Source organism: Alexandromys fortis, unplaced genomic scaffold (assembly GCF_014885135.2).
Source record: "Alexandromys fortis isolate MF-2015 unplaced genomic scaffold, M_Fortis_MF-2015_v1.1 scaffold_208, whole genome shotgun sequence".
NCBI classification, from domain to species: Eukaryota; Metazoa; Chordata; class Mammalia; order Rodentia; family Cricetidae; genus Alexandromys; species Alexandromys fortis.
The window spans coordinates 2,213,528-2,228,624 of NW_026068082.1; the positions used below are offsets into that span (position 1 = coordinate 2,213,528).

The 15,097-nt window shown below is 51.1% G+C and overlaps 1 protein-coding gene across 2 annotated transcripts in view; it reads right to left on the reverse strand.

Moving 5' to 3' along the window:
* Positions 1-4,077: 4,077 nt before the first annotated feature.
* Positions 4,078-15,097, reverse strand: part of Tead4 (TEA domain transcription factor 4) — a 73,544-nt gene continuing 62,524 nt past the window's right edge. For both annotated transcript variants that reach the window (XM_050121990.1, XM_050121989.1), the window contains 3 exons: positions 6,467-6,607; positions 4,436-4,588; positions 4,078-4,336 (listed from right to left, as the gene is read on the reverse strand). In XM_050121990.1, the coding sequence (XP_049977947.1) occupies positions 4,223-4,336; positions 4,436-4,588; positions 6,467-6,607 (408 nt within the window). In that variant the 3' untranslated portion in view covers positions 4,078-4,222. The remainder of the gene's footprint in view (positions 4,337-4,435; positions 4,589-6,466; positions 6,608-15,097) is intronic.

Genomic DNA, 15,097 nt, shown 5'->3' on the forward strand with positions numbered 1-15,097 from the left:
TTTTGGTTCCTGTTCTTGTAGACCAGGCTGGCCTCGAACTCACAGAGATCCGCCTGCCTCTGCCTCCTGGGCGCTGGGATTAAAGGTCTGCGCCGCCACCACCACCTGGCAAGCATCTGAACTCTTCAGCTCCGAGTTCAGGTCCTGCTCCCACTGGTTTGGTTCAGCACGGGCCAGTCCCAGTGTGCACCGCTCACGTACAGTCCTGTACAGAGAAATGATGAGCACACAGATCTGGGTTTGTAACAGACTTTACTGAAGATTTGAAGAGATGAAGGGGGTTTACATAGAAAAAAATACAAAAGCCTTAAAGTCGAATATCAGACATCTGTGAGTGTAAAAAACCAACATTTCCACCGCTTGGGCTCTGGCTCGCTAGGAAGGCCCGTGCCCATTTGTCCTTTCTTACCCATGAATATATATACAAAAGCCAAGTTCCAGACACTTCTCAAAGGACTTTTATTTCAGAGATCGAGTTCCACCGTGCAGTTCATGCTGGCCTCAGTCTTTTCCTGAGTGTATGTTGGGGTGGGGAGCAAAGGTGTGCACTTGGCCATCTGGCTGGGCATATTAGTTAGCTACATCCCATATAGAGTCAACTCTTGAAGGAAAAGGCCAGGAATTGAACTCAGGACCTTTGGAAGAGCAGGCAATGCTCTTAACCACTGAGCCATCTCTCCAGCCCCGGCAATTTTCTTTCTAACCTCTAAATTATCCAAAATGCTCCTTACTACCGTAGCTCTAAGAAGAGGTTTTCAGCAGGAGTCGCACACAGGCAGCCAACGGGTGGAACCCGAGGGAAGCACACAGTTCTCTCATCTCCCTTCTGTGCCTGGCTGGCCGAGGTCTCAGAAAGCTCCCTCCTGCACTCCTACCCTCAGGCCTCCTGCACTCAACCCCCAGCCTGGGAAAGGATGGGTGCACCACTGACCAGGGATATAAGACCAGATCTCAGCCCCTTCGCCTGTGGGTCTGGGATACCACTCATATACACAAATGCTAGTTCCTTGTATGAGTGTGTGTGAGGGGGGTGTTTTTGGTTTGTTTTAGTTTTGGGGGTTTTGTTTTGTCTTTGTGCTTGTGTTTGTTTTTTTCTGGTCAGGACACATTCCTTTCATCCTCTGACACTTTGCTGCTACAATCTGCTCCTGCTGCTTCCACCTGACCCTACTGCCATTTCCACCATTTCCTGCTAACTCGGTAACGCCAGGAGGGTTTTCACTCCCAGGGTAGTTGGCCCCATGACCCTTCCTCATCTCGCAGGCCTGGTAACATGAGTGACCCTATCTGGTCTACTCTCCCTTTTCTCTCACATGGCTGCCAAATGGAACAGACCTAGAAAACTAATAGTTTCCAGCCCCAAATGCCTAGGGAAGCATGCTGGGTGGGATCACCCCCAAATGCCCAGGGAAGCATTGCTGGATGGGTTCCCCCAAATGCCCAGGGAAGCATGCTGGGTGCGTTCAAGATCAACAATCACACCTGCTCCTTTGTAGAATCCAAAGACTCTAGGGCTGTTCTCTAAAAATAGTATCAAAGGAACACACTCCCTTGCTTAACACCTCCAGGCCTTGCTCCCACCCGGTGAGAACTCCAGAGTATACAGTGTGCAGGCGACACAAGAGACACCACCTGCCTGGCATCTACCTGGCGTCCTGGCTGAGGTATGTCCAAGTTCTGTCACTCACTCGGCGTACCCCTGGGGCACACCCATCCCCTCCCTGTCTCCAATGTTCCTTCGGATCCACTGTGGCTCAAGAGTCAGTGTAGATTCTGGGCCTCCTATGAAGCTAACCGTGGTGCCCTCCCAACCCCAGCATTTCCCACTGCCTACAAGTCTCTTTAACTTGCATCCAGTCACCCCTTCCTTAGTCCACAGTCAGCTCAGAGTCACCCTGGCTGTTTTGCTCATGGACACACTCCCAGAGCCTGCCACATCTCAGAAATTACACAACTACTCACAAAGCGAACAGAAACTACACCAACAACCCAAGCAACCTCCTTAAGCTCTCGGGGTCTCACTTTCTTAATCCTTAAAATAGGACTTTAGCTCCTCAGGAAGCTGAGGCAGGAGGACCACTGGAGGTAGTAGCCCAGACCAGAGAGGGCGAGCTCATCTAAATAAAGAAACAATGGCACCAGCACAGAACCATCAGCGAGACTGGTACGACGGGGATGAGGGTGCCCTAGTCAAACGCCATGCCGGCTCAAGTGGGAAGCAACTAAGACTACCGTCTCCTACGGTGACTCTCCGTTAGGCCACTGAGGTCAGGTCACACAGGAAAAACTCATGATCCACACTGGGCCCCAACATCTGGACTGACCTGCTTCCCAGAGGAAAAGATTGTGTGTCCTTCATGTCCCTAGAGGCTGTCCATAATGAAATGTCTGAGTCTGGGACTTTTCAAGAATGCTGCAGCCTGGCCAGGCAACATACACGGGGGTGGGGTGGAGATAAGATGGGGGGGGCGGGTACAAACACAGGCCTCCTTTGAGGGGTGAGTCCTCATCAAAGGTCCAGGGATGCAGTAGTCTTTCCAGGACCTTTGACCCCCTCTGGCATCAGGACCTCTACACAGTGCAGCAGGGAGCAGATCTGGGTCTAGCCACCATCCTACCATGGTGGAGAGGTATGGGTTAAAAGGGAATTTGGGGGCCACAGAAAGAATGGGTGGCTTGTCCGTCTTCCTCGTCTGAGATGCAGCCAGATTCCTCCCACACGCTTAATTTGCATATTTCTGGCACAGTCACTCCGCCCATTCCAAGCCCTGAGGTCTTCTGCCCCGGCACCAAAATTAAACAGAAATAACATCAATAAATATCAGAACTTGTTCCCTCAAGGGCTACCACTTCCCTGAGACCCCTGGCTCCCTCCTATCTGAAGGGCAGTTGCTGTAGGATCGCCCCACTCCAGTGTATAGCTCCCCCGTCCGGCTCCTCAGCAGGAGCTGCAGCTCCCATGGTTAGTACCAATGTATATTTATTGCATATGTGGATGTGCTCAGCACTTCATGAGGCACTGATCATACACGAGGTAGGTGAATGATATACCCATTTTACAGATGGGGAAACTGAGGCACCACGACATTGACACACCACAGGTTGCACATCAAGGCCACACTAGACTGATTTCAGATCCCTTGCTCCTCACCCCTGTAGCATCCCCCTCAATGCTGCCCTGCCCGTTTTTGCATCCCCATAGATACATCCCTGAGTTCTGGGCACACACAAACATGTCCAGGTTGGATCCTTCTTCCTGAGGCTCCTGGTTACTAGAAACTGGCTCCAACTAGGGAAGCGGACACCAGAAAGCCAGGAGAGGGCAGCAGAGAGCCAGACCCAGGCTCTCCAGAGGGAGGGAAGCAAGGGGCTGGGCTGCATCAGATCATTTAACTGGCACTGTTTTCCCGTTACTTTGTTTTTGTTTTTTTTTTTGTTTTTGTTTTTGTTTTTTTTTTGTTTGTTTCTTTTTCCGTTTTGTTTTGCTTGTTTTGGAGACGGGGTTTCTTTTTGTAGCCCTAGCTTTTCTAAAACTCAGATCCCCACCAAGTGTGCCACCCCAACGCTTCAGCTCCTCCTCACCAGCGCTGAGCAGAGAGGAAAAGGGACTTAGAGAGAAGCTGAGGAGCCTGACAGGGTCAAGCAGCTGGAAACGGGACTCCCTACCTCCAAGCCTTGCCTAAGCCTGGAGCCACTGACCCCTGCAAGGCCACTGCGGGGCCACCTGAGTAAATCTTACCCAATCTCCAGCCAAACCTGAACCCAGCCCTGTTAGCAGGGGCGGGGCCTTCTGCTACAGCTATCCTCGGGCAGCCACGCGGTCACACATCGCACTCTCCGGGTGTGTGACCCACATGTCATCTGTCCTTAGGCCACGAGTGTGACCAGCAGCAGAGTGGAGGGTTCCAGCAGCTGAGGAGGGGCCACTGGGTCTTGAGCTTTGGTGTCTGGCTGAGTCCACTGGGGTTCTGGCTCCAGGACCATGGGGGCATCTCTGGGCTTGCTTCCAGCTTGCCTCCTGGTGCCCCCTTCTCCCTTGCCCTTCTGGGCTCACACAGTCAGACCAGCTCCTCTGAAAACACTTGACACCTCGGGTTTATTGGGGGTTGGGCACTGCAAGATCAGGCAGTTGGTTCCTCCACTCAGCTCTCTTGGCACTTCCGGGGACTATCCCTGAAGGTTCCCTCCCAGGTCCCCGTTTCCTGGATTTGTCCCCCCACCATCATTCTTTCACGAGCCGGTAGATGTGGTGCTGAGCCCCGTGTTCGCTGGCTGACACTTCAAAGACATAGGCAATACATAACAAGGTCTCTTGCGTGTCTCGATTGGTGACCACCTGTAGGTGAGACAAAGGTGACGGTCAAAGCCCTGGGCGGCGAAGCCACTGGTGCCGCCCACCTATGCACTACACCCTGGGCACCTGCCCCGGGCATACCTGCAGGATGGTGAAGTTCTCCAGCACACTGTTCATCATGTATTTCTCGGGTAAGTGCTTCAGCTTGTGGATGAAATTGATCATGTACTCACAGAGCGGGGACCGGTGGATGCGGTACAAATAGTGGCCGTTCTCATAGCGAGCATACTCTGTCTGTAGAACAGGGACAACAGAGGCTTAGAATCCTTTCCGCTCTCAAAAGACCAACCACCGCCACTGGGAAGTAGAGGCGGAAGATGGCCCGGGAGCAGAGCCCGTCCTCAGAGGTTTCTGGACATAAGCCAGGTCTCTCTTTGTCACTGACACGACAGGCAGACACTTCCAGGAGAAGGCAATGGAAAGACCTGGAAGTCGTGGCAATGAGATGGGGCACGGGTTGCTCGTGAGGGGGGGTGAGGGAGGGTACCAGCACCTGTGTGGTGCAAGTGCCAAACGCACGATGCTTGGTGATGGATGCTATTGGCATAGGAGCTGGATGAACAGGACACTGGAGGATGACTGGATAGAGACACAGGCGTCTCAAAACCTTGATGAGCTTAATGAAAGTCATAACTGTAGGAGCTTTGTAAAAATATGCCTTTGTGAGCCGGGCGATGGTGGCGCACGCCTTTAATCCCAGCACTCGGGAGGCAGAGGCAGGCGGATCTCTGTGAGTTCGAGACCAGCTTTGGTCTACAAAAGCTAGTTCCAGGACAGGCTCCAAAGCCACAGAGAAACCCTGTCTCGGAAAAAAAATATATATATGGCTTTGCGGGGGCAGGGTGGACGTAGAGCAACTGTGAGCCCTGGAGTCTGTCTATAGTATCAAAGTAGAACAAGAGACCACACACACAGCTACTGCTCAGGGCAGCTAACATGTATCAAAAGCTTCCTGGCGATGGAACAGCGAGGGTTGGGACCCAGAAGCAAAGCTCCATTCCCAGGTCCTGCCTGGCATGAGTGAGTGGCTGTCAACCTCAGGTAGAGAGGACACCATCAGTTCAGACCCACATGGGCCAAGAAGTGACCAGGCTGACATCATGCAGTGTTAGCACGCACAGGGTCACAGACTTGAGGGCCACCGGTACCCTGGGGTGCAGGCAGGCTTTAGGATCATTTTGTCATTCTCATTACATGATAAGACCAGGCTGTCAGAGCTATTGGGATCCGTGGGTGGTGAAAACCCAGTAATTCCTTAGAGAAAAGTGGGGACTGTTAACACAACAGGAAATGGGGCTCAGGGGAGGTACAGGGATCAAGCCCAGGTCCTCTTAGCTTGTGCTCGCTGCCTGCCTTTGACAGGATGGGTGGCGGAGAGGCAGAGAATTCTGCCCAAGTGTAAGGTCTCCGAGGCACTCCAAAACTAAAAAGCTGTACACTGCAGGGCTGCCTGGGAAGGGGGAATCTAAAGACCATCTCAAAATGGGGGGATGTGGAGACAAAGGGCTGTACAGCTCGATGGTAGAGAACTCGCCTAGCAGATACCCAAACCCCTGGAGAAACGGGGACTCCACAACCTCCGCATTCATGGAGTAAAAAACTAACCCAACAGGCCCTGAATATCCTGCCTCTGCCTCTAGAGAGCTGTGTGACCGAGGAAGGCCATTCCTACCCCCCCCCCCCCCCCCCCCCCCCCCCCCCCCCCCCCCCCCCCCCCCCCCCCCGCCCCCCCGCCCCCCCCCCCCCCCCCCCCCCCCCGCCCAGCTGTCAAAGACACAGATGGATTAGGGAGAAATCCTTGGGCTAGCCTGTGTGTTGGTCCTGCTCTAGAAGGTGTGGGATGCATGTAAGGAAGGCTTGAAAGGGATCCTGACCAGAAAATCCAGCCAGGGCTCAGAGGCACAGGATTGACAACTAAAACAGTAACTTATTAGACACAATTCAGTAACTTATTAGATGCTTCACACCCAACCCAAAACACGTACTTCCTGAAGGTAATGGAGGCACACAGGGCCCCCACCCTCAGCAGTCCTGCACCTGGGCGGGGGAGCTCCAGGGAAAGGGGCACGCAGGCCACCCCCTTGGCCCCTCACCCACTGGGTGGCCTCCTACCTCAACTTTCTCCACCACTTGCTTGCCGAAGGAGCAGACCTTCGTAGAACAAGTAATGATCATGTTGTCCAGGCTCTCGTACTGGCTGGACACCCCATAGAAGGCGCTGCCCTCATCGTCGATGTTAGTGTTGAGGTCTGCCTGCCGGAGAAATAGGAAGATGTCACGGTGCAGGGTCTTGTGAAGGGACTCTAGCTGGCCTCAGTGCGACAAACATGGCTCTCGCGGGCTTTGCCCTTCTCCCCCATTCCCTCTGCCCTGCTAAAAACCATTAGATTACATCCCGAAGGCTACCCCCAAGGTCTATTCCCTATTTGGCTACTTCCTCCTCCTGAGGCTGAGGACCAAGGTCCAGCTGTCAAAGTATTAAAGTCCAGCAATCTGAAGTCCGCTCACAGCTGCCCTAATTAACCTGTCCTAATTAACACCTCATCCTAACACCGGGTTTCCCCCTTTCCCTTTATCAGCTGTCACTTGCCTATGGGTGGCAGTCTCCTCTGCCTCCTCTCTCTCCAGAGGCAGGATCTGTTCACCAGGAAAAATATCCCTTCCCCCTCTCCCTGTTTCCTTCCCCTTCTCCCACTCCCTCCATCGCCCGTCTTTGTCTCTTATTCCCTGCCCTTTGTGTTCCTGGGGCAAATAAATCTCCTTTGTGCTGAGAACTTGGTCTTGAGATATCTTGGGCTGATAGCAATCCCTTCATCTTGGACAAGAGAAGAGGACTTGAAAAGAATGGGGACAGAACTTGGGGACAGCTCAGTGGGAGAGCCGGCTGTTGGCCTGGAAGGATCAGAGAAAGAAACAGAAGAAAGAAAGAACACGGTACACAGCAAGCATAGGAAACCCTCTGCCATCTCCCACATCCAGGCTCAGCGTAATTCTGGTTTGTTTCCCAAACAATGAGAAACGAGTTCACAGTTGTCCACATGGGAGCCAGGCAATTAGTTCTTAGTTGGATATGGCATTAATTACTTTAGAATCACTGTGACTAAATACCACACACAAACAATCTAAGGAAGGTTAATCTTGGCTGTCCCATTCCCTCCTAGCAGGGAAGACACAGCAAAATAATCCCATCCTGACGCTAAGACCACGAGATAGTGGCTGTTCACATGGCATGGGACAGGAAGCAGAGAACATGAGCCAAAACCAGGAATGGGTATAACCTTCAAAGACTTGCCACTAGTGTCTTATTTCCAGCAGTAAGACCACAACTCTTAAAAGCTCTGCAGCCTTCAAAACAGAGCCACGAGCTAGAAACAAGCATTCCAAAGGCAAGTCTGTGGGGGACACTGCAGATTCAAAGCATAGCCCTGGTCCAGAAAGGTTCGCGTCCATCTTCTAATACAATCACATATAGTCAGACATGTCCAGAGTGCAATGTCTCTTCTGAGGCAATCTGAGCTAGGAACCCTGCAAAATCCGAAAGAAAACTGCCTACTTTCCATTCATTCTAGAACCGAGAAGAAACTCAGGCACTGGAAAGACAAGGACTCAACCGTTAAGAGCACTGACTGCTCTTACACAGAACCTGCGCTCAGCCCCCAGCACCCACGCTGGGCAGCTCACGCTCTCTTATGTTCTCTTCTGGCCTCCGTGGGCATCTGTACAAGTGTGCTCACCTATACAAGGAGATACACATTAAAATCAACTCAACAAAGTAAATAGGAAATTCTGTAGCTCCTCATCTGGTATCCAGGGCTTACAGTGACATCTGTACTCCAAGAGCTTGGGCGTTCCAACCCCTATGGCTCTGCCATTTGCAGCTATGGCCTCTCCTGTGAGCTGGCTCTCTCTACTGGGTGCCTGCAGCTTTCTTGACTGCCGCCATCATCAATGTCCTGGGGCCTCTACTGCAACTCAGACCCCCTCCATGTGTAGCGTGCACAGGGATGCCTATCAGGGAACCCAACCCTGCCATACATTGTGTGGCCTCACAGGTTGTTCTGGAACCCCATGACCCTGTAACTCACGCGTTTGTACACTGGCAAACCCAGCAAACAGTGGGTGATGGCAAGTTTTGTTGCTAACTCAAAGGGTAGCTGGATCCCCAGAGACCATGGCAACAGTGTCCTCTGAGTGCCTATGTGGCTGAACTTGGTAAACATTGCCAGAAAGATACCCCTCAGCTCTTTGATTTGGGGTGTTCTGCTGCTTTGGAGTGTGTTTTATATTTATTTATTTTAGGTGTATGAGGAAGCATGTGGAACCAAAGGACAACTTTTGGGTACCGATTTCCTCCTTCCGCTGTATGGATCCTAGAGACTGAACTCAGGTCCAGGTCGTCAGGCACGGAAGCGGGTGCATATACTTTCCAAGTTATCTCACTGGCCCTAACTTAATCGTTCTATTTTAATTAAGGAATCCTTTTTTAATTTATATATTATATGCATATATGTATGTAAACATGTATTTACCTGGCGGGACTGGCCTGATTTGCTTGACGTGATAACCTCTAACTCTATCCATTTCCCTACAGATGAGAGACAGCAGGATGATTTATTTTGAGAACAGGTCTCACTATGTAGGTATGACTGTCCTGGAACTCATCCTGTAGACCAGCCTGCCTCTGCCTCCCAAATGCTAGGACTGAAGGCGTGTGCCACTGCGACTGGCCAGAAGTCTGATTCGTATGGTGGGGCTTCCTCATTGACCACAGAATGCAGAAGTAACTGCCACGTGGACCAGAGTAGAGGCCGTGAACGCCGTGTGAGCTGCCAATCACAATGTGGGTTCTGAGACCCACAACTCTTCTGCAGATTTGAGCACGAGTGACAAGCAGTCCTACTCGTGGCCGCTAGGTGGCGCTCTAGCACTAGTTTTTCTCTCCTTTGCCTCTTCCTTTCAACAGCAAAAATCTTTGTGTAAACTGACAAGGAAGTGTTAATTACCCTGTAACTAATTCATGTGGCAGGGAAGACGTGCAGTGTAGGCGCCTTTGAGAGCCAGGCACACACTACTGAGAATGACCAGCCTTTACCACAATGGATGAACACAGCATGCTGAGTGAGGAATGAAATGAAGAAACTTTTTTTTAGGATGTCTTAGTTGACTGTGCATGGCTCAAATGGAGCCATTCTTTGGAAGGAAGGAAAAACAAAGCAACAGTTACAACAGCATCCTAGCCAATGTTTAGCCTCTGAGACAAACAATCCCCCTTTCTAAACACTCTCCTTTCCCAACCCAGAATGGCTGTCTGTCTCCCCACCCTGCTGCGGAGGAGGGCAGCTGGGGGTGGGGCGGGGCGGGGAGAGAAGCACCTGTGAGTCCTGGAGGAAGAGGGTCAGCCAAGGTCCAAGGTCTTCCTCTGACAAATGAGGTGAACAAGGACCTGAGCCCAGGTTTTCCCCCACTTTCTCTGTCATATGACCTTCCTAGAAGATCACTTCATCAGATTGGTCTGAAAACGTTGTTGTTGAGACCCAAATGTCTGGAAAGGTGGAGGCACTGGGGGATGAGGCCAGGGCATTATAAGGTGACAATACTCAGATGACGAACACTGTGGCCATTAACCACACAGACCCTCCATACCCTCGTGGTGTCTTTGAGCCGAGATCCTGTCATGTAGCCCAGGCTGACCTCCACCGTCGTTCCTTCTGCTCCGGCCTCCTAAGCAGTAGGATCACTGGCATCCACCTAGCTTGTGCATCCTTCCATGACACTTTGTAAAAATGTTTGTTTGTTTTGTGTGTGTGCGTGCACGTGCGTGAGGGTTGTGCATGCAGAGGCCAGAGGACAACTTGTATGAGCCAATTTTCTCCCTCCAATATTGTGTTCCAGGAGTTGAACTCGGGTCATCAGATTAACGCCAAGCACCCTTCCTAACTGAGCCATCTGGCTGGCCTTTGTGATGTCTTTGACATCAATTCACTTTTATTCCTTAACTTTACCCTAAGCAATGCAATTATAAAAACTATTTTTTTCTCCTCTTATATAAGCCAAATGAACTAATAAATAAGAAATGTCAGTAGACATAACACTTACAAGACCCCTCTCTGCACCACGCTGGAAAGACCCAATACCAAAGAGCTCCTCAGGCCACACACAAAGGCAGCCTCCTGTGTGGCTTGCCCAGACAAAGGTCCATGGGGTGCAAGAACCCTGTCCTTGGCAAACCTCTCTAGGTGCCTGGCACACCTGGCCTTTCAGGAAAGATTGCATGTAGCAGCTCCACTTCTCAGCTCTGGGAGGTGCTGATAGAGGGGTCACATCCCTGGGTACATCAGGGTTACTCACCCCTGAGTTCTGGACCCCGCCCTGAGCCCTCCATCTAAAAAACACTCCAGCTCTTCAGCTGTTACTTCCCACCCCAGGACCCCTTTAAAACTCCCATGCATAGCCAGGCAGTGGTGGCCCACGCCACGGCTCCCAGCACCCAGGAGGCAGAGGCAGGCAGATTTGTGAGTTCAGGGACAGTCAGGGCTACACAGAGTAACCCTGTCCCGAAAAACAAAACAAATAAACAAACAAAAACCAAAGAAACATTCATTCAACCACAGCCCCGCATTTCTGGGGACTGTAAGACAGAAAGAGGTTAAGGAATATCTGTATACTCTGAGGAAAAAGTAAGATTATCGAGAAGGATGGGAATCCAGCATCACCTAGAATCGGCCCTGGGCCTGTGATGCATGGATCTGGGAGAGGCAGCCAAGGCGACACAGAGGACCATCCCACGGTATCTCAGCTAGACCTTGGGCTCCAAGGTCCATCCGGCACCACCAACACCTTCCCCCGGTAGCTGTGATCCAGGACAGCTGTCCCTCTCAGTGAGCAGCCTTCTGAACACCCCACCCCTCGCCCGCCCTATTCATAGCTGGTTCATGGGGGTGGGCAGCTCGTGGGCTGGGCTTGGGACAGGTGTGAGGGATCAAGTGACTGACAAATGAGCAGACAGCCTTGACTGTCGCGTGCTGGTATGTGTCTAGGGGGAATGTCGGGCCCAGAGGAGAACAGAGGACTGGATGGTAGAAAGGCCTAGGGAATTGTCCTGTTACCCAGCTCCACCCAGTGTGCAGACTGGTGTCAGTCCCTTCCCCTGTCCAGGACAAGCAGCCTCTGTTAGTTTTCACAAGGTTCTGGGGGGTGGGGTTTACATATTTCAGCCCTTACTCCAGTGGGAATTCTCTCAGAACTGGGCCTTAAGGGCTCCACCTCGTCCTCTGCTGCACCTTGCTGCCATCTGCACTGGGGACAAGCCCAGACACGCTGCAGGACCACCACCATAGCCCCGCGGTGTGAACAGAAACTATCAGGGGGTGGGGGAGCAGCTTGGACAGAGAAAAACAAAGTGGCCTCTGCTCTAGACAGGTTCTCATCAGCTCCCCAGCACCCGGGAGGCAGACTGAGCAAACAAAGGAGGAGGAGGAAGGCTGGCTGTGAGACAGGCAACTTTCTTCCCTGGACAGGCTTCCTTCCTAAGAGTCCACAGCAGACAGTGGTAGGAGGAGGGAGCGGGACAGGGGACTGCCCATGACTGATGCACACTCTCACTATTAGCAAATGTCCCTCACTACATTTCTCTGCCTTTGAGACCCTGGCACATGAGGACAGAAAAGGATGGCTGCTAAGCTGCCCTGGCCTCCCATGATCCCTCTTCTGGGTTCAGCTCAGTCTCCCTACGGTGACTGTGCTCGGGTTGCAGTGAGAAGAGGAAGGGCAAGGTGGCACCTGAGCCCCCAGATTGGAGCCCACAAGAACAACTGCTAATCTTTAAGCTGGAAAAACAGAGGCACACAGAAGCCAAGACTCCCTCAGGATCCAGCTCTCAAGGGGAGTGCCTGCATCCCATCGGGACAGCTGGGCCCCAAAGTCAGCTGACCTGACACACTGTGAGGGCTCTCCTAATGTCCACTGTGCTCCTGGAAAGTCCACGCTGCCCTGAGTCCAAGGCCCACTGTGGAGCTCCCCAGAGTCTGTGCTGTTCTAAGGCAATGACTACATGGGCTGTTTACACAGCCATGACCAAGCAAGTCTGCAGACCAGCCCAGTCCAACTCCCGGTGTCCCAGCTGTCCCCACACTTCCTTCTACCAGTTCCCTGCCAGTGCTCCCTAAGGGAAGGCAAACGAGTAAGGGGGCGCAGTAGGTGGTCCAAGGAGACTCAAGTTTTACTTCCACCTGGAAGGAAGACCGTATCATATTTCCTGGGAGAACAGTCAAGATCTAGAAAAAGAGCCCAGGTGCTCTCCTCTGGGAGTAAATAGTCAGAGCTAAGTCTTCCTTCCTTTCTGCAATCAACTGGCATTCCTCGGAGCCTTAAGAGAAATCCAGAACCTTTCCCCTGGCCAGGGTTGAGCAGCATATCTGTGCCTCGGGGCATTCTGTTATCAGGTAGGATTGGATTGCCTGACTCTGGAGCCACACTGTTTGGGTTTGGGACTATAGTCTGATTAAGTTTGGTGAAACTGTTTATCCTGACCAAGCCTCAACTTCTCCTCTGAAGACAGATTATCAACTTTATTCATCTTTGAAGGCTTGGCAAGATTCACAAATGAGAACCCATGTGACCGGTTGACATGAGTGACCTATGACCTTTCAGTCTTCCCAGAATATACCAAGCATGACCACAGGAATGATGGAGGCCCACCCAAAATGCAGGCCTCAGACCCAAGCCCTTGTCTGCAACACGAATTTCCCCAGTTTGTGAAATGGAGATTCTAAGATAAACCCTGCCCGAAATGTGTCCCGTAAAATAAAAACTATTGCCTCCAACTGCGCTAGGGTGTGGCTCAGCCATACAAGGCTTATCCGCGCATGTTTAATGTTTAGTACAGGGATTGCCTTGCGCCCTAGGCTCCCCATACCCAGACTTAAAAAATAATAATAAAAGGGAACTACCAGTCAGTGAGGAAGGCTCTGGATGTCTAGTCCTCCGAGGCTAAACACATCGTACCACTGCCAGCTGAGCCTCCCTTCTGACTCCAGTCACATCCCAAGGGGAGCTGGGCTGATGCTGAGAGAGTCACTAGTCACCTCACTCTGGAGGGGAACCCAGGATCCCCTAAACATGTCAGAAATTAGAGGTTGCCCGTGTACCACAGCGATGCTGACTGAAGCCCACAGCAGAGCTGCTGAGTTCGCACTTCCCTGGTTCATCCGGGTAAGGTACATCCACACAAATAAATACACAACACACCGCAAGGGACTTTCGAAAGGACCCCACAGCAAGCAAAGAGTTCTTTCCTAATGCTTGCTATGTGTAGAGGATGGCTGGAATTCCAGTGGCCATGACCTTGAGGACAGACACACTGAGGGTGACAAGGAGAGAGGACTCGGGCTTCAGGGGTATTACAGAGCAGTCAAGACCATCCCTGGAGGCTCTATCCCCACGCTTCCTCTACACGAATGAAAAACTTGACTTATGGCGATGTATGCGAGGAGGGGGAGGGAAATGGGAAACGGGGAGGAGACGGAAATTTTTTTTTTTGCAACAACTAAAAAAATAAATTAAAAAAAAAAGAAAAATGCAGCAGTTTCAGCAAAAAAGAGAGAGAGAGAGAGAAAAAGAAAAACTTGACTTGGGCACTGATGCTTTGGGCTTTGGATAATTTGCCCTTAGATATAACACTGAACTAACTAGAAGATAAAATAAGGAAGTCTCTAGAAAAAGAGACCAAACAAATAAACTGGAAAATATAAAAATGACACTGGAGGGGCTTGCCTTGAAAGAATCCAGAAACTAGAAGATAAAATAAGGAAGTCTCTAGAAAAAGAGACCAAACAAATAAACTAGAAAATATAAAAATGACACTGGAGGGGCTTGCCTTGAGAGCCTGAATTCAGAACCCACACAGAAAAGCCAGGCTCCAGGCTTCATTGTCAACCCAGCTCTAGGGAGGGAGAGGCAGGTGGATCCCTGGGGCTCTTTGGTGATCTCCAGGCCAACAAGAGTCATGCAACGCACAAATACACTGATGACTCACAGCAGCAATGGATGGATGACTCAGACTCCCGGGAGGACCACAAGTTTGAGGACAGCCTGAGCTATATAATGATTTCCGGGATAGCCTAGGCTATACAGTGAGATTCAGTTTCAGCTCCCCTGCCCTCCCCGCCCCACCAAAAAAGCAAAAAGCGCAGAGTCAGGGAGTAGGGTAGAATTGGGGACTCAGGAAAATAAGAGTGAAAGACGTGGTCAAAGGAATAACAGAAGGAAATGTTCACAAATAGAAAGATTCTAATGTTATGGTTTTGTCTACCAACTACAAAGCTGAAGAAGAGAGGTAAGACAATATTACCCAGAGATCATCAAGGTGAAATGAAAGAACACAGAAATCGAGGAACTATGAAACCCGGAGAATAAAAAAAAGCAGGTCATATAATTCATAAAGCAGAATGGCTCAGACACACACACACCGGAAGACAGGGTTGCAATGTATTTACAGATGACTGCTGTACTTACTTCAGGTGTAGTGGTGGACACTTGGAACCCCAGAACCCAGGAAGTTGAGATAGAAAGACCCTGAGGTCTAGATCAGTCTGAGCTATACACCAAGACCCTGTCTCCATGAAAGTGTGTGTTAGGCCACAAAGTACTCCTCTAACGTGCAAAACCCATGCGTTCAATACCTAGCACCAAGCAAAAAACAGAGAAAATAGTCTTTGATCTATATCTTCTATCACGTATAAGCGC